This window comes from Mercenaria mercenaria, unplaced genomic scaffold, assembly GCF_021730395.1.
Source record: "Mercenaria mercenaria strain notata unplaced genomic scaffold, MADL_Memer_1 contig_1887, whole genome shotgun sequence".
In the NCBI taxonomy this organism is placed as follows: domain Eukaryota; kingdom Metazoa; phylum Mollusca; class Bivalvia; order Venerida; family Veneridae; genus Mercenaria; species Mercenaria mercenaria.
The window spans coordinates 28,410-55,119 of NW_026459901.1; the positions used below are offsets into that span (position 1 = coordinate 28,410).

Here is a 26,710-nt window from a genome sequence, read left to right on the forward strand (position 1 = left end):
TTTCATTATTATATTTAACACCGTATCTTGCTTTTACCTCTGTACTATACAGAAATATACCCTTTTTGGCATCTGTTGTTGTGCAAAATATACACAATTAAACACTTGTGAATAGTTTTATAAATAGGAAATAATAAGGATTTGACATATAATACAAACATAAAAATTAAAGGCTTTGTTTTTTCCCTCGTTTGATGGAACTTGTTTCCGGCTATAGGTACACACGAAAAAGAAAAATATACATTGTGTATGTCCTCTTGGACAGAGTGGGCAACGCACGTGACTTCTTTTTCAGGAAAAAATACTCGTTTCAGGTAACATTGTTGTTTACATTTTTTCATTACTTGACGCATTTTTGATGAGACTGAAAATGTCGAAGACAAAAGAACCGGTTCTTTCTTCGGCACAAAACGTCTGTCACACATTCTAAATACTTTTTTTTAAACACTGTGCCAAACTCTCTGTGTGCAATTTACTTTACACATTTGGTTCGTGAAAAAAACTTTTCGGCGAAGTGTTTTAGGAAAGTATTGAGAATAACGACCTTTTGTGTCGAGAAAGCATATTTTTCCTGTCTTCGACGCTTTTTAATATTATTTAAAGTTCCATAAACGGATGAAACATATATCCAGATAGATGTTATGAAAGATTATATGGTTAGAAAAGTGTTACTTTTAATACTGTATGTGAGTAACAACCATAAAGGGTGGCCATCAAAAACAATATATTCAATAAATTTTGCACTTTGTTCATCAATAGTCACACATTTGGCAAATATTAGAGAAAACAATTATCGGAAATAGAATTTAACAAGAAATCAATATTTTTTTTTTCATTTTCATAACAGTAATTGTGTCAGCCACATTTTAAACAAACTTTAAGGCATTTTGAGCCTTTAAATTGGTGAAGTCATAAGGCAATTATATGCAAAAATGTTACCTGAATCGGATGATTTCCCTGTGTATACGATAGCGAAATGTGGGTTAGGCACCCTTTAGAATAACAAACGTTTTTGTGGGTTCTGCATGAAAAGCATACATTGTATATAACTAAAAATCAATGTAAATATTCGATTCGTTCAAGCAGAGTGCCTAACAACATGTGGAAGTATACGCTTGAAACATAATGAATATGATCAAACTTTATATAAATGACAAAACTAAAATAATGATAGAAGGAGTAGATCATCCAAAATTACAAAACAACACAGTCTACACATTTATCTTCGACAATATATCAAACATAAGTTAAATGTTCAATCGAACCTCATACAGACACCGATTTCTGTGACACCAGCGTTTCTTCATTCACACAATAAAACAAATTCTTTAAATATTTACTTACTCCATGAGCCTTTCAGTTATGTAGTAACTATAGTTTTATTCCGTGTTGAAAGTCAGTTGTAACATTAATGAAGCTCAGGGTAACGGACCCTTAAAGGCAATAAGCAATTAACGTGATTTCCCCGTATGTTATTTCGGCATTTTTCGGTTTTACGGGAAATTGTTTCGCTTTGAGCTACTAGTACGATTGGAGAATGCCAAATGAGTTAAAGTAATTTCTAACGGATTCACTGCCCTGAACTTTAGAACTTTGATAATCAAAGATAACATAACGCCACTACGAATTAGATAACATTCAATCTTCTTGATTAATTTACATGTAAATTATCAACAGGTAGTTCACATCCTTGAACAGCAGGGGGATAAGTTGATTGTGTGCAATTGTCTCAGGCACTGATTTTTGCCAAAATATATCCTCATTTTCTCTATAATTTTGTTACTTCGGCATAGGCGTTTTCAAATATTTCCACAAAGTTTGATGGAAACAGACCACGTGTACCATTTGCTGTTGTTCCTATCCACCAACCTTCGTCTACTGGATCCACATTTGTTATAATGTCGTCCGGGTAAATGGATATCTCGTCGTCGTCTTCTAGATAACATTAAAATAAAAGTTTGATAAGAAACTAGAAACTAGGAATTGACTGAGGTATTTCCACTAATAAAAGATTTATATTAAAAAACAGTAATTGTTGTGAGAGTGCATTCAAAGTTCTACCGAATAATTCGGCAAATTGACATGACCTGGATTTCGTATCAACAAACAGACCAACACTTTAAAATGCACTCTTTGTGACATTAGTATGCTACCATCGTGGAAAAGGCATGTTCCCAGTTTTATCAGTCTTATACACCTTTAGAAATCCGAACATGAAAGGCATGGAGATTCAACTGACTGAATTCGACTGCCTTCAGCATCTAAGCACTTATCAACACATTGTGGGGTACCTTCAGAGAAGAGTGCAAAGTAAGAAGTATGAAAGCACAGACTTTGCCTTAATAACGAAGGATGGCATAGACCACGTGAACGCAATCTGACTTAAGTACTTGATCTTCTAAACGAAGATCTGATAACGACCCATTCACATTCGTCTTCTGTCTATTTTGGATTTCTAGTATAATTGCTATTTTTATTTTCACAAATCTATTTTTATTTGAACCAATCAGACGACTTGTTCGAATGTCAAAGAGTAAGAACAATGTACATTCATTCCAGGGCTCGAACCGGGACCCCTCGATTACAGAGCAAGTGGCCTACCGGTTCAGCTAACCGGCTATCTGACACTTTACGAATTGTAAATATCAAAAATCATGGCTAAATGTAGATTTGCAAAATGTTGTAAGTTTAGCTCTGATTGGCTAGCGATTGGGTCGTCAGAACGAGGCTATCAATAGGTCGTTCTCAGATCCTATGCGTAGCGTAATAGGAGATAGTCAGATTGATGTGAACACAGCATCCAAGACTGAAATACTTATCGAGCAATTCTTGTCAGTATTCAACCAAGAGGACGGTTAATCTCTCCAGATGCTACAGCCAGTAACATCACAATAAATTGGTTTCGTTAATTCAATTACTACAAAGCAACCGGACCAGAATCCATCTCCACACGGCTTTTGAAGGGGAACGCGACACCAGACTTCAAGGGTAAACCGTCACTACCGGTCTGTATTTCTTACTTCAATGGTTCGTAAGCTCCTAGAGCACATAACATAGAGTCCTCCCCCGTACATTTTTGCAATTTGTGTATGCGTTATCCTAAATTCTAAGAGGATTTCAGCACGACCAGCCTTGGGATAAAACGTATTTTGAGTAGAAACCCTTCTTAGGGCGCAAAATCCTTGTAGGAAGAAAATTATACTACATAACTTTAATACTTTCAAATCAATCTCGCACTCTTTTTCAGCAGAGTTCAATATTCAATAATGAATAAAGACTGTTATGTTATGTTATGTTATGTAATTTTAAAGAGCGTTTTATATGAAAGCAGTATTTCAAAGCAAAATATGGATTCAGAGTATTGAAATAATATTCTTTTTAAAATCTGATTTCGAGCCAGATTTTTCTTTCAGTAATGGGGAGATCGAAATGTTTTTTAGTATGTTGAAGTCAGAATATTTTCTTTAAACAAAACTAAAGTCTTTTTGTTTTGTAAATCCTGTTATTATCTCGCTTAATGGTGTTTTTCAATGATTGTGATAACATTGCTTCATAGTTTAAGATTGTTATAAATCGAAATACTTGTTTTGATACAATTATTTGTTTGAGGTTTATTTTACTTTAGAAATTCTTTATTTCAGTTAGTTCTGCATGTTTGATAAACCGGAAGAGATGGCGTGACTTTATTTTTCTGGAAAACGTAGAATAAAGACTGCATTCGGCGTACGGAAATAAAAAATATATTTTATGAATTAATCGCAAGCTGTGAGTAAATTTATTTCAATGGCTCTGCTGCTATAATTCTAAAGTCGAAATATGATATTAAAACATACCACACGTTAAATAATTCAAAATCATGTCTTAAAAATAGCGTGAAATGTCCGGTTCACTTTTATCATGGCCAAATATCTTAAAAATACTATACCTATAAATTTTATTTCATTAGATTATAGGTCATGTCTTAATTCACAACTGTGAGAAGTTTCATCAAAATCTATATTGTAGAAAAATTTCTATTAGCGAAAATGTTATGAAAGTTATGATTTTCCCATAGACTTCCATTATAAAATATTGCCTGAGGTTCCTATTTTTCAAATCAGTCTAGCAAAAAAATCAAGCACACGACTATATCTTTGCCATTTGCTGAATTTTCTAGGTATAATCTGAAAAATTGAAAAATCAGACTTTAAACAAGTTCTACATTGTAGAAATAATTTCGATATAAACGTGCAGAATGACCTTAATGCATGATTTGCAAGAAACTATGACTGAGGCTCCGTAGATACCGATTTTCTGGAATTCCGGTCGGTCAACATTCTGTGATTCATTTGAGAACGGTGCTCGGTCCTTATTTGATTAGTTTATAGGGACATGCCTTTGTCATCGTGCTTTCAGCCATTGTTTAGTTCACCACGTTGTCACATCCCAGGAGGTTGCCACAACAGACAACACAACCACAATGACAATCATACTCTTTCTTCAAGTCAAAATGACAGCATTTCAGTATCATTAACGCAATACAATGATGTGACAATCTTTCATCAGTATCATTCTTTGGACATGGACATACATCAGTTATCATAAAAGGACATCCCGGTAGAACTACTGGAATAAAGAAGTAAACAATTTATTATTTTAGAAGACCATAGTCAAGACCAGATGAAAACTAAACATGCTGATATTGCAACAAAACCCGTTATATGATCGTCACCTACGCCTAGTACGTGCTTATAACGCTAGATAATATTGGCTATAAGTTGGCAGGGGCGAAAGAGGGTGGGGAGCGGTGTCCTGACACCAAGTGTCTGTGGCTAATAGTACTGGTTCGGTTGATCGGTCATTTCTATGTATTTTGTACCCCCTGTCTCCGAATTGTTAGTTTTATCCTGAGGATAATAGTATCAACCATATGAACGAAAACACGGATAAACCGTATTCAGAACATAGCCCGATTGTGTGATGTAGTATTAAATGCCGTCTACCTGAGAAGGACTCAAAATAATGTCCCTTTAACAGCAATACAATTTTTTTGTTGGATTTAACGTCGCACCGACACATGATAGGTCATATGGCGACTTTCCTGCTTTAATGGTGGAGGAAGATCCCAGGTGCCCGTCTGTGCATTATCTGATCACGAGCTGGCACCTGGGTAGAACCACCGACCTTCCGTAAGCCAGCTAGCTGGCTTCCTCACTTGAATTCTCACGCATTAAATGACTTATATATATTCCATAGAATATTACACTGTAACATCTCCATCTAACTGCTAAACGCTTTCAGGCAGTTAAAATGATTTGTCATACAAATTTCTGAACTTGATATTTATGTAGAAAATATACATGTACCTGCTTCATAATCGTATAAGACTTTCACATCAAACCCACCAGTTATTTTAGGCTTTCCATTGTCGTTTCTTAGTGGAGTTTGTTCTGTTGTTTCTATATTTTGCTCAGACTTCTGTGACTTCTGTGAATCTATTCGTTTGTCTGAAAGTGGCGGTTGATTGTACGTATAATATTTACTGGGATAAACATATCACTCGATTCAGTTATCTACGAGTTCATATCAAGCCCTTGCGTTGGATACATAACAAACTAAAGACTTTCACTGTCTTAACAATTAATTAGAGTCTTTGTCGATTCTTAAATACCGTAAATGTATGTCTGCTATCATATCACTCTTCAACCTTGGCGTGTTAACTATATAAAAATTATACAGTAAGTTAATAATAAAATATTTTCATGCCTTACCGAACATTATAACACTACTGACATTTACATAAGTATGTATGTCTAAATCTGCTTGCACTTCATTCGACTGTTGTCCCTCTGTCAGCATGTCTAAATCTGCTGGCAATTCATTCGGCCCTTGTTCCTCTGTCAAAGTTCCTTTTTTGTATACGTCTTGTATGTCGGCATCTCATAAAACAAAAAAGTCATGCTATTCTAAGAAGTATACAAAGACCTAAATATGTATATAAAATGCATATGTGTAATATCTACTTGTATTTTAAGGGACGCATGATCTGATTAAGTAATATCAAAAGCTAGACATGCGCTAGGGAGTGATGATCTTGTAACAATGAATTTATTTTTATTGTAATTCAATTTGACTCGCATGACTTGTTCTTAAATACTTCAATGTGATGCACTTTGGTGAATATGGTGAATTCTAATTTGAAAAAAAGAATTAAACTAATTGACATTATATGATTATATCTCGTACATTCCAAACGAGTTTCAGATTCCACAGCAACATCAAAATCATGAAGAAATTCTCCAAGGAAGTCAAATGTTGGACGACATTCCGGACGTCGATGCCAGCATTGTAGCATTGTAACATAAAAAGCGACAGGACAACATTTAGGACCGCCCTTGGGCTCCGGTAGTCTGAATCCTTCATGCAAAAGTCTTATCGTATCTTCTTCAACCAGACCTAAAAAGCATAGAGAAAAAATCCTACAATAACAACTTTAATCAATTGATTTATGAACTGCTACGATGCCGACCTTGAGGCAACTGACTTTCTGGCATACATATTAAGCTAGAATTTGAAACCACATATTCATTCATACATAGTATCCGTTAATTATATTATGAAGTACACTTAAACGATTTTAAGGTGATGTGACGTTTTGAATTTCCGGTGAATAACAAAAAACCAAAGAATTTCCAGTTCTTTCCAAAAACCGTTATGTAATGATTCAACCAAATAGTTTCTTTTTTCTACCAGAAAGGAACAATTCTTCTATCTTAATATTGAGATTCGGTAACTTTATAACAGACAATAAACTAAAACAATAGAAATTCATACGTGATTTCGGTGAGCTCAACAAAGCAATTTCAAGCACAAATATTAATGTGGAATGTAAAGTAAGTTACACACTACAATATCCGACCAAGATACTTACAAAAACAATGCTTTTGCAGAATAGAGAGATAAAAATAATTTTGACAACTCGTGAAAACTAATGACAAATTTTGACAGGTATATGATGACTCATGACCTTATTATTTTTTTTGTTATTTCTAACTTCCAGTTTGATTTTCATGAAAATGGGTATTCTATATTTTAGCTTACAACTGATAAATTTAAACATTAAATGAATACATTGTTACTTCATTGTCGTTTTGTCTATCCAAGTCACGTACAAATTCCTACTGTTTCAGTTATTTGTCACTAATTAGAGCAACTCATAGTGTTGCAATCATACAAAACACATCCCTTATTTTCACGTAGATATTGAGGATTTATCTAATGAGCACATGTATTAGAAACACAATGTTAATACCGATTGTGTATTGCAATAATGCTAAACTATCTCAGCCGTGACGTGTCCTTAAAGGTGACGTAAAACGCTTCGTGAAATTTTATACGCTAAAATGTTTGAAGGATTTTATCTTAATCATATTTAGAAAGTGTATAATTCTATACATCCTTGTAAATGTCTATTAAATTTACACATCAGTGGTAATATGACAGCAATAAGATATAGAAAAATCATACAGGCCACTAAAGGGAATACAATTTCTAACCCATCATCAATTTAAATAATGTTTCCCGGGGTGAAAGATGTCTCGCGTATGAATGCGTAAATTCATACACTACAACAATAAAACTGTACTTAAAATAAAAAGCATTCGTTTTATTTTATTCTTTCCAAAAATTAATGAATAAGGGATGCAAGAACTATCACTATCTGAAGGTACAGATGGAAATATCCACTGGCACCAGACTAGAAAGATAATGCCACGTACTGAACAAGTTATACTCTATACACTAGTACAAGTAAAATTTTGATGCAGAGCATCATATCACCGGAGAACTTAATGTACAAAAAACACGATATTTTATGATATACATATACTCAACATCGACAAAATTAACCACGTGATCTGAAACAGGTAAACAGAGAGTTTCCCGGCCAGTGTGCTTCAATACATACCACAGCTGCATTGTCCGTCAAGAAGGTTTGATTCTTTTAGACAATGTATGTGATAATTCAATTTTCCTCTAACTTCGACAATATTTTGCTTTTAGAAGGAATTTATTGTCTGTTAATCAAACAAACGCATCGTGTGTACACATAACTTTCATTTAAAAAAATTGTATTCTTTTTTTAAAGACCTTGTTTTATTTCCTCTTTCTTTTATGTAATCAGCAATATTTTAGAATTCCATTTTATTTTTAGTTTAATTATCTGTAGAATATTAAAAAGACTGGAATTAAATTAGGATTCTGTGTAGGTTGAGGGTCGAATTGTTTATTCATTAGCAAGTGATAAGAAATAGATTAACTGCACATATGTGGTTATTAATCTGACATGGTTGTAAACTCCTCTCTGCAGTGTAGTGAAAATGTTTCCCTGTTTCATATCACAAGATGGGGCTATTGATACGGAGTTATGGGATAAGTTCTTTATACATTTTTCCTATTTTCCTATAATGCGATCTTTTGAAATAATAAATTTTTATGCAATTTTCAGTTTTTAATTACTTTATGTAAGCCTTTCATTAACTGACATACTTTTCTTTTATTTGCATCAGGGGGCCTCCGTGGCCGAGTGGTTAAGGTCGCTGACTTCAAATCACTTGCCCCTCATCGATGTGGGTTCGAGCCTCACTCGGGGCGTTGAATTCTTCATGTGAGGAAGCCATCCAGCTGGCTTACGGAAGGTCGGTGGTTCTACCCAGGTGCCCGCCCGTGATGAAATAAGGGGGCTTCCGTGGCCGAGTGGTTACGGTCGCTGACTTCAAATCACTTGCCCCTCATCGATGTGGGTTCGAGCCTCACTCGGGGCGTTGAATTCTTCATGTGAGGAAGCCATCCAGCTGGCTTACGGAAGGTCGGTGGTTCTACCCAGGTGCCCGCCCGTGATGAAATAATGCACGGAGGGGCACCTGGGGACTTCCTCCACCATTAAAAGCTGGAAAGTCGCCATATGACCTATCATGTGTCGGTGCGACGTTAAATCCAACAAGAAAATCAATCATACAATACTGGGATATAGTTTATATTAAAGGCGAAATCTTATAACATTCTGGCTACTATCTTGGATTTCAGACCTATTAAGTACTAAGTAGGTAATCAAGCAGTCTTTCCGAGCTATCATAATAATAAAAATGGCTAAAAAGAAAACAAATTCTTTTTTGTTTTATGTAACCAAGTTTCTGGTTTCAATTAATCATGGGCCTATACTTTGGTAGCTTTTTCAAGGAAACTTTTTGTATATATAGAATTGTAAACACTGTTGTTGTTTTTTTGTTTCTTGGAAGCTGTTTAAGAGATATGCTAACATTACTCACTTTCTGTAATTATGTTATAATTAAAAAAATCACACAATTTCACATTGTTCTGGGAAGAACATCATGCTGCTCTACGAATTGTTAGAAATCAGAAAACCATTCTTGTAAACCGCCGCGGACAATAAAGTTTAAGTAAAAGACCCTGGTGTGAATCTATTGAAGGCCGTGTTTGGGTTCCTGTAGGTTTTCACTTTTTGTTGATAACAAGGAATGCAACAATTATTTTGTTACTTTACTTTATAATCAGTAGTCAGAAATTCTCATCACTTGTATATTTGCAAAATATACTTCGCTCGATCTTCATATTAAATTCCAGAACCAAAAAAAAAAAAAAAACAACAAAAAACAAACAGAACCTATAATCTGTCTGGAAAAAGGTTTGATGTACAATAGACACTTTCTAACCTTTTATATTTGCGTCCAGGGGAGTTCACCTGCCCTTCACCTATGTGTGTATAGGAGGACAGTATATATGTCGGCACATTGGTATCAATTACACATTTATGCAATCAACAAAGACTCAGAATGATTTAAACACATAGAAAACTGTACCCGTTAATTTGTTTATGGTTACCTGCATATGGTTTTTTTCCAAACGTGATGAGTTCATACAACAATACCCCAAATGACCACACGTCCGATTTTGTGCTAAACTTATCTTCGTCAGCTATTGCTTCTGGTGCAGTCCATTGCCATTCATTTTCACCTTATAATAAACATATTTATTATATTCTTAGATGATCTTTACAACAGTCGGTCTATATCGTGCTTGACAAATTAGCACCACGTGGTTAGCTGATTTTTCCTTTTTAATACTGATCTAATTTTGTTGACATAGAATTTTTGATTTCATTACGTTTGTGCAAAATATCATTTTGTCGTAGTTCAGTTTTTGTTTGGCACACGTAAAAGAAGTCGCTCACTTGCATGTTATTACACTTTTATATCTGCAAAATTTAGTTGTTTCGAATATTGTAACTGCTAATATGAATCCGGATGTAATTTTCGCGTCCAGATAATTATCAGAAAGTAGTTGTTTTTGTCTGCTTTTAAAATCAGTGTAAGTCAAATGAAGGCGTTCACAGTTCTGGTCCAATCCAAATATGACTTGATGGATTGGTCTTGATAAGATATCGGAAGAGTTTGAAAGTGGATAGTAGGTCATTGTGTCTACTCATAAAATAACTCATTTAACACTATAGAGACAAAATTTTGAACTAGATCTATATGAAATCTGGTCAGAATGTTTGTCTTTATAAAATCTAGACCATGTTTGAAACTGCTTTATCTAGGGAAAAACGCCACTAGGTCAAAGCAGAGAAAAACATTGCTAACACACAAGAGAACACATTTTTATTTGATCTTTATGAAACCTGTTTAGAATGTTTGATTTCATAAAATCTAGATCTCAAAAAAGTGTCAAAACCTAGGTCACATTTTAGAAAGAAAATCGCTCTGGAGACCATATTTGTTACCTGATTTTTATAAAAGATAATAGGTAAAGGTAAATTAATGATACCAAGGAATCAGTAAATTTATAATAACACTGGGTCAGACATGGTCAGATGTTTTCTATCAAAATTTAAGTCAAATTCTAAACTGGGTTAAATGGTCTTAAAGACAAGGTCAATGATTCAAATAATACTAAAACATTCTTAACACTTTAGAGGCAACATTTTCTACCATGTTTTCCTTTAAAAAATTGTCAGAATGTTTGCAATCTTTGTCAAGTTTGAAATTGGGTTATCTGATGTCAAAAGCAAGATGATAATAATCAAAAATTATATTAATAATTGTAAAATATTTATTCGATCAAGGTAACATACATAATGTAATATAAAAACGGAACGAATACTTAGTTCCAGTATGACCTTCAGTTAACAACAACATCAGCAGTATACATGTATACAAACATATACAATTTCACGAATCTTTATCTAAAAAGGCGCATCACTATATTCAAAAGTTTCCGATTTTTTCATTCGACAGACACTCGCATATATGAAAACAAAGAAAACAAAAAAAAACAGCAAAAAGTTACCGGCAACATTACATGAAAACAAGAGGGTCATTATGACCCTGGATCGCTCGCCTGAGTAATATGAGCTACATAATATTATATCAAATGTCAAACTGATACTTAACTATTAAGAAAGTAGGTCAGTAGGTCACATTCATGGTCACTGAAAGTCAGTTTTAAGATCAATGTGCAAAAGTGTACATGTCATCCAAATTTCAAGGGTGTATCTTAAAAAAACCCAAGAAAGTAGGTCGGGACGGCAGGGCCTCTTTTCACCCCAGGGACATAATTCAAACAATCTTGTTAGAAATCAACTAGGCAATGATACATACAAAATATCAAAGGCCTTCGGCCTAGATTTTTTAATTTTTTCCTATATAAGTCTATATAAAACTTGGGACACTCTGGGTGGGGCTACTTTTCAACTAAGGGGCATAATTTGAATAATCTTGGTATAGAGGACCACTAGGCAATGCAACATACCAAATATCAAAAGCCCAGGCCTTCCAGTTTCGTATAAGAAGATTTTTAAAGTTTTTCTATGTAAATAAAAAAAAAACTATGGACTCACAGGGACGGGTCTCTTTTCAACCCAGGGTAATAATTTGAACAATCTTGGTAGAGGACCATAAGGCAGTGCTACATACAAAACATCAAAGACCTAGGTCTTGTGGTTTCAGACAATAAGATTTTTTAAAGTTTTTTTCCTATACATGTGTATTTAAGCCATGTGACCCCGGCCTGGGCGGAGCAATATTTGACCCTAGGGGGATAAATTGAACACATTTGGTAAAGGACTAATAGATGATGCTACATACTAAATATCAAAGCCCTAGGCCCTGCGGCTTTGGACAAGATATTTTCAAAGTTTTTCCCTATATAAGTCTATATTAACCATGTGATCCCTGGGGCGGGGCCATATTTGAACCTAGGGGATACTTTGAACAAACTTGGTAGAGGACTATTTGATGATGCTACATACCAAATATCAAAGCCCTAGAACTATGGTTTTGGACAAGAAGATTTTCAAATTTGTTCCCTATATAAGTCTATATAAACCATTAATTTGACCCCGGGGCCGGTCAAATTTAACCCTAGGGGGATAATTTGAACAATCTCAGTAGAGGACCACTAGATGATGTTACATAAAAATATCAAAGCCCTAAGCACCGTGGTTTTGGACAAGAAGATTTTCAAAGATTTCTAAACTATATGACCCTCAGGGCGGGACCATATTTGACCATAGGGGGATAATTTAAAGTAACTTGTTAGAGGACTATAAGATGATACTAGATACTAAATATCAAAGCCTATAGCTACTGTGGTTTTGGACCAGAAGATTTTTAAAGTTTTTCCTTTCGGTTGCCATGACAGCCAGAGTTCTGCATGGATTTCAATTATTTGGGCAATTTTGATAGGGGGTACCCAAGGATCATTTCTGTGAAATTCAGTGTAAATCCGCCCAGTGGTGTTGAAGAAGAAGATTTTTAGATTGACAATATAGCCATATATGGAAAATAAGCCCCACCCACTAGCGGCCATGTTTTAACCGAAACAGAATGGCTTAGGCAATTTTGGTAGAGGGTCACCTATAGATCATTTCTACTAAAAAAAATTTGAAAGGGGGCCACCCAAGGATAAATCCTGTAAATTTGGTGCAAATCTGCCTAGTGGTTCTGAGGAAGATTTTTTTACAATTTGTTGACACACGACACACGACGCACGACGGACGACGGACATCAAGCGGTCACAAAAGCTCACCTTGTCACTACGTGACAGGTCAGCTAAAAATGGAAATAACTTATTCTAATCCATAAACTGTAACATGAAAGAACGTTGTTTGAATTTATTTTCGAATGTTTGTTATGTCCTGGGTTGCTTAATTTTAGCAGGTTTTTATTAGACCTTTATCACGGACACGGACATGGGAATGTAAATGTAAACGTACTCTGTACTTCGTTCAAATTTGGGGGGTTTTCTCAAACATGTTTTAGGAACTTGTATTAAGAATATATATGATTATAAATAAAAGCGCATAGTGTGATAAAGGTTTAGGCCAGTAAAGCAGCATGTTGTATAGGCTTACAGAAAGCAGCCAATGCGGTAGAAAAAATACAGATCTTTGACCCATTTGTTATTATGTGGGAAAGAGTAGGCTGTACTGAAACAATGAAAAAAGAAACACAAATATTTGAAAAAAGAAAGGAATATGAATAGAAATTACAATGAATAACTGAGGGTCAGTGTAGAAGTATATCGGGGGTGGGAGGCTGTGGGGGGGGGGGGGGGTGAGGGGTTTAGGTTTTGGGTGTTTTGAAGAATAAATTTTTTATCTATTTTAATGTCTCATGTTTTGGTGATCAGTGTGTAAGTGTCAGTGTGTTGGGGAGAAATTACAACAAAAATGAGCTGTAACACGGCCTGTAAACACTGGCTCCACCTGCTTTTGGTGGCAAACGAGGTGAGTTGAGTTGAAGAAAGAGCTAATGATACTTCCGAGGTGGCGCTAAGTTATAAAGAAAGTCTACTTTTTGTAACAACATGGAACAGAATTTCAGTTAAACGGGTATTTGGTTCCAGTCATAAATGATTGTAACTTATATATATATATATATATATAGAGAGAGAGAGAGAGAGAGAGAGAGAGAGAGAGAGAGAGAGCGATTTGCAGAGATTACTGTCTTAAGTTAGCACTTTTGAGAGTGAGGCGTTAAGAGTTGGACCATACGAAATATTTACCCCTTAAAGAGAATTCCTATAGTTTTTTTCCTTTCATAGAAATTTTTTAAATTCACATATATGATAGGAAATTTTGTGCTGAAAACAATGAACAAATAAAAACAATAGGTCACCAGGCTTGTTTTTGTGAAAAATTGTATTGAACACACCCACTGTTGCTGAAACTGCTAGCGATTTTTCAACATTTTCATAATTTTCTGCTTTTTTTATAAATACCAACCAGAATATACATCAAGACAGCACAATAAAGTTTTTCTTTTTACAGATTTTATTATATACTTATTTGATATCATAGTCATATTTGTAATACTCTATCCTTACAATAATGGGTACAAATGAAAAAAAAAATTGTTTAATATTTACTTTTGTGAACTTTTTGCAGTGAAAAATACCCATAGTGAAGAATATTTTTTTAAATTTTGAAAAAATTCTTTCATAGAATTTTTTCCTGTTTTTCTTGTGTGTAGATAATTGTATTGTGGGCATAAAAATGGCTAAAAATATATGGGTCACCTGGCTAAATTTTATGTTAAGACCGCTAGAATACAACACCTGTTCGGACGGAAAATGGCGCGAACCTGGCCAAATTGATTACATGTATGTCTGCTAGAAGTTTAAAAAATCTTTCTATAATTGAATACAAAATAATCTGAAAGGTGATATTGTCTTATCAGTACTTAGTCAATTATCTTACATTATATGAAGAACACTGTCTTTGTACTAAAATGCGATGTGAAAACACAACCACAAAAATAGCAAGATACCTGTCAGGCATGATACTTGTCAATACAACATAAACCAGTATCAACATTTGATTACTGATAAAACTTATCAAAAATGTTATTTCATTCAAGATTCCTCATATTTAAGACTGTCTGTGACATGTTTCAACAAATGTTGACTTCAGTTCAGTTTTCCATAGAAAGTGTCGGCTGCGCAGAAAGATGCGCATAAAAAACTATCGGAATTCCCTTTAAACAAAATCAGTCCTTAAGTAATGCTTTTTGATTAAGAAGGTATCGAGAAGCGTGATATAAATATCTAAATACGTCAAAACGAAAGTTAAGTTTAGCAATATATTCCGTTTCGGTTTGTACAATATTAGTATTTCACAGAAATGGTACCTATTTATTTGAAAAGCTTACATTTTTTACAAAATAAATAATGTGGTTCACTGTTTGTTCTTACTTGCCTATTTACACTTTTGAGATGAAGTCATTGCCGCTTGTACATGCATAAAGAGTTGGAGCATAATTTATGAGATATTTACCCTTTAACAAGATCAATCCTGAAGAAATGATTCTTTTTTATTATAGTGACTTTGGTAAAGGCATTGAGGAGGTTCACCTAAACATTTAACCAACGCTATTATAAAATATGAGGTTTAATGATTATAGGGAAATTTCGAAGGTGGCTAACTTTACCCAAGAGCAAAGAGCAACACCGACGACGGCATGAGTTCAATATAGACATTCTTATTCGCTTGAATTGATTGAGCTCAGTTACTGTAAATAACAAAGAGATGTTCCACCAAAACTTTGATTATAGGTAGCTTTCCATATATGGGGTAAATGCAGCTAATTTCAACTTGTTTATTACTGAAAATAGAAACAAAGGTTTTCGGTCAATAACTAAAGTTTGGAATGATATATTGTCACCAAACTTGAGAAATAGCATTGTTATTAAAATAGAAAAAGTGGAAACTCCACAGGTCGCTCAACACAACAAAAACGAAAATGTTGCAGGCTCGGTTTGATTGAGCCTGTTCATGGACGGTAGTGGAAATCCATGCTACCGTCCACGCCCTCTAGCCCCGGGTTGAGCAGAACTCAACATTTACATATGCTAAAAGTACAAAAAGCAATTTAAAGGCAAAAACCGCTTGTGATCGCATTACAGCTGCTTGGTTCACAGTCCTGTATCTAAATAAATAGATTATGTTCTGCCATAAACTATACTTATTTGAGTGCAGAGAACTATCCATGTGCTATTTGAGTTGAGGTCATAATTGTTTTACCCATACAATAAAAAAAGGCTACCGTCCAATGAATTTAGTTCAGAATGTATTTTCTGTCACTACGATGAAATTTGTTTTAATTGCTTTGTTTGCTAGACTGGCGCTTGATAGACTGGCAAAATGATTCTCATAAATTTACAAAATTAAAAAAAGATATTTTATCAAATGGCAAACAATTTTTTTATTAGATGTATACGTAAATATAAAGTCTTCGTCTGTGTTCTCCTTCGAGAAAATGGGCGGTTATAGTACCTGATCCAGTATTCGCAGCAGAGGATAACACTGAGAATTATAAAGATATGTTGTATCTTGATAAAGTGGCGAAAACCTTTAAAATATCTTTAAAATAAAACAAATCCCTGTGGTTACGTTTCAATTTTTGTGTTTTGAGAAATTCCCCAGACTTTGACCATAGTACATAGTACGATTACATTGTCCGTGTCCGTTATAAAGGTCTATTAAAAATATTAACGTTGAAGGACAAGAACGACTCTGTGAGATAATTTCTACGAGGTTTTGAACGCAAACAAGATCTTTGTGGGATATTGAGCGTAGATTTTGATTTTAGATCGTTATAAAGTTCAAATATATTACACTCAAGAGGCTATGGCTTGATTTAGTGATGTATTTCACCAAAAATTGTTAAGATCTCCTAGTTTCAATATCTGCCGTGATTTTGTTTACACAAACATTCTGAGTATATGTTTCTAATTAGGGTAAAATTGTGACCTCCTCTAGACTGCTTATAGTGAAATTGGCAACGACGGGCGACGACAGACGACTATGGACGACGGACTCAGTACTACCACAGTAGCTCTCCTTGGGCAATTTCTGCCCATATGAGATGGAAAAAAAACTCAGGTGCGCAACTCCTTATATTAGGCAGCATTCCTATACAACCAGGACGGTTATTCAAATACTTTAGCAATATGTGTAATATACTTTTCTGTGATTTACACACGGACTGACGAACAGACAAAGTCAAATCTTTATCCCCATTGCAAATATGCGGCATAATAAGCCAGACCTTATCATCATTACAGGCATTTTTCCTACCATACATAATATAAATAAATTATGTTGAGACGATCCCCTTGAAAATACGATCGTCCAAGGTCACTTCGTCTTAAGGCAAAATGTCTCATAAGCAGTTGAAAGAGACATATACAATGTAATTTGGTTCATACTCAGTACCTACCTTTTAAATGTTCATCATTATCACTAGCTTTCATCAGCCCTGGTAACTTTGGATGTACTATCTTCAATTCGTTCAATTCACATACAAACACATTTTCAGCATTTAAATGTCTATGAACAATTTTTTCCTTCTCTAAAAACGCCATACCATCAGCAATCTAGATAAACATTCAGTATTCTTGAAATACACATTCGTTATTTTCATGAATATTTTAGGTACAATTCAGACAATTCTCCGCCCAACCCTTCTCTCGACAAAAGCTTAAAAAAGAAACCCTATTGCAAAGTTAGTATGAATATGTAAACAAACATCTAAAGGAACACAGTGGGACACGCCTTGAAAATGTCACAAAAACACCATGGGAAGGTTTAAGCTCATTAAGGATATGCACCAAATCTCACTGTTACCCCACCCTCCTTTTTCATCATAGTTTCAAAGCTACATTGCAGTGTAAATAGAAGTTATCCCCGCCAGATGGATTTTTAACACTTGAAACAGTAATAAAAGACACACTATGTAAAACATATACATGTTTGTACAAATAAGTATACACAAATTACCTAACAGACTATATTATACAAAACGCTTTTATTCAATGCTTAAAACTGCAGAAGGGCAGATCAAACATCATTAAAGGGCAGGCGAAAAATGCCAAACAACAAGTATCCCAGTTGCCAAGAACTGCCTCTTCCATCTGTCTCACTAGACACAATCAAACAAGAAACCATAGCATGAAATTGTAAAAGAGCTAAACAGCAATTATGCGATGTGTTTCGAAGTAGGGTCTCTACCTCTTTTGATAAAACATCTTATAGTTTTAAAGTTTTCCTAAGTACAACTGATCTAGAATCTTACAAAATTGTATAAGATCTCCATAAAATACCTTGTCGCAGAATTGTCTTTAAAGTAAACCAAATTTAAAATTGCGATAGTAAAACTTGATAAAATGTCTTCGCTATACGTTTTCCCGATTTCCAGAATCATGTTCATTGACCAAGCTTTTCAAATGAGAAAACAACTGATGGACTTCCTATACTGGATTAGTCACAGGCTGTGGGTTCGTTCTTGCACGCGAACGGGCATATATAGCATGTTTTCCTTCATTTTAGCAAGAAGCGGAGTTGTATGGATTCAGATTATTATAAAGTTCTCAAAATTGAGTTGTTCAAGTAGCGAGCAGCTTCGCAAACTATTTAACAGGTGCTTATTACTAAGTATAGGACTTTACTCGTTATACGTACACGTATGCGTCTAGAAAAATCGTTTAAGAAATTGCCTTTTTTAGATTTATTGTTTTGTTATGAAATACATTTTGTTATATACTTTCTGTTATACTAGGTTTTTACCAAAAGTATCGTTGGCCCTTAATAATCTGTTTTTGTCTTTAACATCAATGCTGACTGTCATCAATTTTTTTTAACTGTCAAAAAAGCAGTAAAGCGGCCGCGAAAAGTCTTCGCAACTAGTTTCAGTGCTGTTATATTGTCTAGTCATTTGGTATCATGGAGTTCATTCAATTTATCTGTATACTAGCCTCATTCAGTAATAACTCATACACAGACTCAGTTAAACAGAGTTTGATTTCTTGTTGCTTAGTTGCGTTCTTTGATTGTAAAGGTCCTACTGTTTTAATACCGTAAGGGGACATGGGCCTCAGAAGATACTCCATTACAACGCTGTAACAATATTGTCTTACTGTCAATAATCCAAAATTAGCAGCTAATCGTGATATCCCTTCAAGTTTTGGAGATATCTCCGAACAAACTGGATATAAGTAAATCATTGAAAGGGAGACATTTCAAAAAGTAAGCAAGGTAGAGTTATGGTTCTTGTAAACTGCAATTTCTCTTAATGCTTCTGTCACACTGTGATGTTTTAACAAAGTCCCTTGAATAGTTTTAGAGTTATGTTCCTGACAAAAGTGTGAAGGATGCACGGTCCCATGCATGTTCGCACGCACACACAGATGAACGGAGACAGTTACCATATCCCATTCGCTTTATGATAAGAGGATAATATATAAAATCCGCCATTTTGTTTTACGTTACAATGGAAACAAAATGAGTGCCTTTTTTTTATCAAATATGGACATGTCCCTAACTGTCTCATCTTAAGCCTATTCTAAAAAAAACATGTTTTACTGTCTTAAATTAACTGACAATATGAATATTAGAAAAATACTGCCATTCCTTTTAACAAAATAATACCTCAGCAGCCATTTTAGTCAAAGACTTGAAGGTTATAGTGTTTCCTCTGTCTCTCTGCAAATATGTTTGTAACGTGCAGCGAACCGTCTCTCCGAGTATAATCATAAATGGTTCAGGTTTTATTATCACAGCTAACATTCTAACAAAGTGTCTGGATTCCTTGAATGTATACATAGTCTGCGCTTCTGCTAAGAAATGGTCCACCGCGAGTTTGCACTTTGTCACGATAGTTACATCGAATGTGTTGAACAATTTACCTGTAAAAGTGAAAACATGGAGCAATACTATGAAAACTTTTATAGTCCTAATAAATGCCCATGCGCATTCCAACGTTTCATTAAAAATATTTTACTACAACCAAGCATTAATTAGGCTATCTAACAGAGCAGTGCTAATTCCGTAGCTTTGATCAGACTGTGCAGTGTGCTGCGTCAAGTAATTATTACATTCTTGTTTAAACACATCATTCTAATATTTTTATATATTTCGCTGTGTAATTTGTAATCTTTATCCAAAACATGTCTTCTCATTTACATACCGGTAAATAGTTCTCCATATTCACCAACTTTGACTGACTTGATAATAGCAACAGACTCCCTTTCAATTTCTAATTTCCTGGGATATACAACGGGATTTTGTCTCGGAGCTGGTGTCTTTAGTTTGCAAGGAAGGTCATCAGCTGTACCTGTTAAATGTAAAAATATTTAAAGTTACATGTGACCCAATAAATTCACGGTTTTCGGCAAAAATTGAATCATCTTCTTTTCCAAATGAGAAGAAAGTAAACACCGAGTAAGCGAGCCGCCGATGTGCATACTGGAGATGGCAGTGTGTTTTTGGGTCGATAACGTAAGTCTTTAATACAATCAAACAGTCCATGGATTGGAATGCATTTTTTACTGACTTTTATTCAACATTTTCGTTTTTGTCGTGATGAGCGACCGTTAGAGTTTCCACTTTTTCTATTTTACGGTAGAAATTAGGCGCAAATACAAGATGTCCACCTGCGCAATGCTAAATATTCGGCCCTGGCACGGCATTTCAAAAATGAAAGTTTAACATAACTGCACGTGATTTGTCTTGTTTATACACGATACTTATCTCATTGATACATACCCGGATCCAGTGAAAAAGTAGTTATTTTTTCTGCAAGATGTTAAAAGACAGGTATACATATTAGCTATAATTATGAGCACTTAAGGTGGTTCGCGGGGTTCCTACGAAAATTTCGAAGTATGAGATAGAAGACTGATATTAGGTCTGTATATACTAACATCTCCTGTCTTCCATTTGGAGAAAAAAGAAAATCGCTCTGAGTCCACATTTCCTTTGAAGAGCGCCACCTAGCGGCACATGTATTTTTCAAGGGAAAACGCCGTTTTTCTGTAATTATCGCATTAAAATTAATGTTATTACATTATTTCAAACTCAGGAATTTAGCTAAATTAAATGTTATTGTTTACATGTTGCGTTTTGTAAATTATTTCATTTGGAAAATGCTTAAATAAAGAGATATCCGTAGTAGGGGTGGGGGAAAATAGCGAAAATATTCAATGTATTTCATGGCCGTTTAGCCGAAATAAAATAAAACAGAACGGTCAAAGTCCTTGATTTTCAAATGTATTCTTCTTTAATCATTTCTGAACAAGAAAATAAAATAAAAATAGGGGGTCTTCACGGCAGATTTTTTGTAAATTTACTTTTTTTTGTTTTGGTAATGTAAATATTGTGACGTTGATACGTCATTTATGCTGTTAACGTCACACAAACGTTTTGTTCATTATGTCCTTTAAAGATACATTTTTGTATATACAGGATGATGAAAGTACACAAAAATGAAATATTTTTACTAAATAGATTCACATAATTTACAGTGTTAAGTAATTTACAATCTAAGTATATCATCTAGAAATATACTTCAATGTCAGTTCAACAATTTCCTTAAAGATGCTAATTATTTTGTTTATATTATAATGTAAAATGTCATTTAAAATGATGACCACGGACACCCTTGCCGTTTCTGTCAGGGTATCAGAATTTCAGTCTGTCTCAAATTCTATTAGACTAGCTGTCTGCAAGAAGAGAGTCTACATTCACATGGATTTCTGAATACTGGCGTCGTAATTAGCATTGCGTGCAATCAATACGCATCTGCTAAATTCTTTTATCCATTTTTGAAACAGTTTTAGAGCTAACTTAATGCATGAAGACTTCACTGTAATCAATTCATGGCACATTTTTAAGCCGTGGATCTCCAACGCAATGATCACAGTAATTCATTAAGGAAATATCCAGTCGGTGGTTGCTTGTAGACTTCGCTATAATCATTTTAATTATGATACATTTGTGATCCATGATATGCAAAACTGTGAAATTAAAATCAACAGAAAATTCTGACAAGGCGCTTCGAAACGCATAAATGTAAAATCCCCATTTGATGCTGGCATATCGTAACTTTTGTTCACTTTGCGCTCAATGTCACGGACATTCTTTATGCGATGTTGCTCATTGCAGTCTGTCATACCTGGAACGGTCTTCTGCGCATGTCCTGAACTGATTATCAATCGGAGCGCACGGCAAAAAATACGCAAATTATTGTACGACAGCATGCGGTTAGTGTATAATATGTATAATATACTGACAAAAGGTTAGGGTTAGTATTACAATGGTCACAAAATATATACATTAAAGATAATTTTCATTCAAATTGCTTGAATCCGGTATATACCGGGGTCTATAATTTATACAGGCGTTCCAGGCCTGCAGTGAGTTGCAGTCCTGAAATATCCGAATTCCTTCGCATCTGCGTCAAAATGCACTTTTACACTAAATCCCAGTCAAATATTTTGTTTTCAGCATTCTGGCGAAAACATTTCAAAGAACATGTAAATGGTGGTTTTATTTATTTCTTAGTTTTATCCGTCTTTTAAAATGTTTGAAACACCAAAAGAAATGCACGAGATGAAATCATAGTGGTTTCATTTTTGATATTACATTCAGCACTGGAATACCATACTTCGATTTTGGAATAAAACCTTCATCAAATAAGAATGAACCCAATTTGCCGCCAAAATTCTATAATCGAAACTTTTTGTATGCACAACAGTGAACCATGTCGAAAGTGCGTTTCCTTGAAAACATCTGACAGAAACAGCGGGTCTGAACAAAGAACGCATGGCTCTGAACCTTTCGCAAGAGCAGCCTCAGTTAAACCACTCTTCTTCCATCTTTCCATCCTAAAATATCGTCTGCGTCGATTGTATCTGTTTCATATTATTTTCTGAATGTTTCGAAGCGAAATGAGTTAGAGTTTTATTTTTGTTCTGTCATTTTGAAGCAGGTTTTCCTTCAATACGGTTTGCATTGTGCATTCACGTTGACGTTATAAATTCAATGCACTAAGCGGTACCAAAATGAGCTTTATTCAAGTAACGGTTTCAAGTTCACAGACTGAAGTACATTTTTACCATAAGAGGCATTATCTCATTTATCCATCATCTGCGTAAGATTCCATGATTTTATTTATTAAAAATACTCAATATAGGTTTAAAAAGCAATAAATATAATACACAGTTAAAATTATAATGAAAATCAAAACCTCTAAATAAAGTTACATATCATAAAAAAAAGAAACATATTGATGTTTTAGCCGCCCTTCAAAATGTTCTTTTTCGTTAAAAATGAATTTCATTTTTGTCTGGAAAACAGTTTCACCACATTTCGTATCTTGTATCTTCGTTGTTAGCTAGTCACTTGAAATATTGAAAAAACAATAAGGAATGTCGTTCAGTTTCGCACTTAAACATTTCATACAAAAGGAGCCGCGCCATGAGAAAACCAACATAATGGTTTTGCATCCGCGCAGGCTGGTCAGGATCCATGCTGTTCGCTTACAGTTTCTCTAATTGCAATTAAGATGAATTGCGAGAAAGTACTGTTAGGAGTGTTACATTGATAGTTTTTGGATTTTCCGACATTCGGGGACAGGATTAGTTGAGAAAGCATGTATATTCAGAAGTCAAAAAAAAGACGGAAGAAGGCTACACGACGACAATAACTGATGATATCTATTGTTGAAAATTTGTGTTGCTTCTTTAATAAATCGCTAACAAGTGCGTGTTTTTGTTATTATAAAAATATTTGTTTATCATTCAGATTGATATTTTCTTAGTATTTGACTTGTACTCTATCAGTACGTATGCCCCGTGTGCAAAACTGGAAAAAGTGCATTGAAGGATAATGATACATTTTCATTTTAGGCATAAATAGCCTTTCTCCCTCAGCCTAAAAAGAATTCACATCACCGACGCCTTTCCACGTACATGTTGATCGAGGTAACTGAAAGTTTGGGCACGAATAATGTAGCATTTTTAGTTCATATTTTTGCTACTTGAACATTTTGGCACTTTCTTTTCACAATTCCTCGTTATGTAAATGCCCAATAAGAAGTGTTATGGCTTAGAAATAAACCAACAATGCCTAGTTTACCTTTGGCCTATGTTGTAGACTAATTGTATTCTCCTTTCTGTGTTCTGTGCGGCCTCCATGCGGAGGCAGTGGGAGGGTGGGGGAGGGGGTTGAAGGCAGATCAGTGCGATTTTCGTACGGATTCACGGGCTCCGCAGCCTCTACGATTTTGTTTAGCGAAAAGTTATACATATATGAATTAATCGAAAGGCTGTAGACCGTAGACATGTTGCAGGTGGCATTGCTGCACAATCTCCGCACGGGCACCGTTAGGAGGCCAAGAGCTGATCGTGCAGCCAACGCACGATTTTTCGTGGACATAGTGCCTAAAAGAAATCGTACGGAGATTGTAGACACCTGAGACCTTCGCACCGTCCTCGCACAGCGGCCACAATGTTCCTGCTTGCTGCAGTACCGAATGCAATCGCACGGATATTGAGCAATCATCGCGCGGAAACACTATAGCGGCAAAATCATTTCCGAGCGGCGGCCTTGATATGGCATAAAATTTTTCAGATGGTTATATTATATTGGTCATCTCCAGCACGTAAGATTTCCGTTGGAATCTTGCGGTGACTGCAAGGCAACTGCACTGAAATTGCACGATTTCCGTATAATCTCCGCACAGCTTCTATATGAATTTCTCCCGGCTTGTACAAAAGAAAGGGCACGAAGCCTGTATTTAATGTGAACTCATACACCTACGATACCAAATTTAGACTAATTTATAGCACGATGAAATGTGAATTAGGTGAAAACTAGATATATCAATACCATTGTATATACAAATATGTGGTAGTTTCCGTAGATTTTATCAACTTTCAATTGTCTGTGAGGACGTCCGCTAGTCTTAATCCAGCGAAGACACTTCTCAAAACTCTACTTAGGTTTTGGAAAAGGGATAATCTAGGCGTTCTATGAAGCGACTATCGTACTTGCAAAGTCCCCACTGACACCTTTTTACCATTTCTAATAAGTTTTACTTGTATCATTTTAATCATTTTCAAAAGGAGTTTTTCAGTTGTTTTTATAAGTGACGAGATCGCATTGTCGGAGGTTAATATTTACATTAACACTGTCTACAGGTGTGCGTCGAATCAAGTGCATTTATTGGTTGATCGCATATCGATTTATTGGTTTGATTGACAGCCGCCGTTTGGTCAATTGTCACCAGCCACGTGTATTTTTTAATGTTTCTACCGCCTATTCATAAATGTACATGAAAATCAACAACATAGAATGTTATAAGGTCGGCATGAAACGAATTGCTTCTATAAAATGAATCCATTCCAACTACAAGGAATAAGGTATTTATATAGATATTTATATAATCTGTATTTATTATTTATTATAGTTTCTCTTGCATTTGCATCAACGCGTGTTTGCTGAACTTTCAAATTTATCACCTCATTCCAAAGCGAATAAGTAAGTGAGAACAAAGCTAGAGCGACCCTTAACTTGCAGCAGCTGTCCAAGTAATATATAGTGTGGATGACATCGCTTGGCATTAAGTACAAAACTTTCATTCCTCGATCATTATTTGTTCGTTAAAATGTGCGTAAGAATTCATATTTCTGTCTGGCTGAGAAATTGAAAAGCAGAAGCAGTTAACTCGCCGCGTGGATATATAAATGTCCCCTGTTAATGCGCGCCCGGATGCAGTAAAAAGCAGATTTTATCAAAACTATAATTATATAATGTTTTTTCGAGAGATTTCTCGTGTCTTATAATTTGAAATAATGCCGTTACGAAGTGAAAATAATACTTACACTTATAGAAATGAATAAGGTCGAATATGTCAGTGAAAAGTCTTCTTAAAGCTATATATAGCCGTCCATTGTATGACTTGATTTGAATGTGTGCGACACGTGCTCTGCTGGATTTCTTATCTGGAGCTAACATCGACAGTACTAGCATACGTCCTCCTGAAATAAATACAATTAAAAAAATTCGTGAAGTATAAAAAAATACACTTATTTCATGCCAGACAATGATATTAATTTTTGCTTTTAAACGTATACGGTCGCAATATTTCAATATAAAAGTAACAACAATTCTAAGAAATTGAAGGATGTCAAACGCGATTGCTTAAAAACGGGAAGTGAAACGAAGACAGGTTATGTCTTTTCGTATAATTTCAATCCTTTTACAGATGACAAGGCCAATTTGCTTTACATAATCTAGAGATATTGCACCTTTCCAAACTGCCTTCAGAGATGACACATTTTTAACTAATTCTGCATGAAAGTCCGCGATTCATCACATTGATATGTTTATGCATAAATACATTATTTCTAACAAGATTAAGCCACGTACAACAGCTACAAAGTTACAAAATACATCAAATTTATTGACGATAATATTTTCTTTGACAATCTCATAACTAATGTTTATCCTTTCCTGTTTTGTCTTCACTGCAGTATGTCATATGTATAAATATATGTACTCTATTTTGGAAATAAATATGTTTAAACTAAATAACAACAGCATTTATTTAGTAATATCAGACAGACAGTTTGGTATTTGTTTGAGAGGAATTTAATAGCCGATGTTGTGACATATATAATTATAATGTTCATAAAGATGATATTGGTAGTCCTGATCAATATTGTTGATTTATGGTTTATTACTTATTGATTTTTTAATTCATGCGAATATGTGTTTGTTGAATGGGAAAAATGTATTTGAATGATTTTACCTCGGTTTCTAATACAGGTTTTCTGCTTTTGATAGCGATCATCTGTTGTCAAAATTTTC

The 26,710-nt window shown here is 34.7% G+C and overlaps 1 protein-coding gene across 1 annotated transcript; it reads right to left on the reverse strand.

Moving 5' to 3' along the window:
* LOC123524567 (tyrosine-protein kinase FRK-like) lies at positions 1–25,872 on the reverse strand. The gene is made up of 9 exons (XM_053532948.1): positions 25,723–25,872; positions 20,025–20,171; positions 19,487–19,743; positions 17,280–17,436; positions 9,880–10,011; positions 6,226–6,435; positions 5,751–5,918; positions 5,346–5,486; positions 1–1,935 (listed from the first exon to the last, which is right to left on the reverse strand). Exons 1-9 carry the CDS (start codon positions 25,868–25,870, stop codon positions 1,769–1,771), a joined length of 1,527 nt encoding a protein of 508 aa, XP_053388923.1. The 5' UTR covers positions 25,871–25,872; the 3' UTR covers positions 1–1,768.
* Between the last annotated feature and the right edge of the window lie 838 nt (positions 25,873–26,710).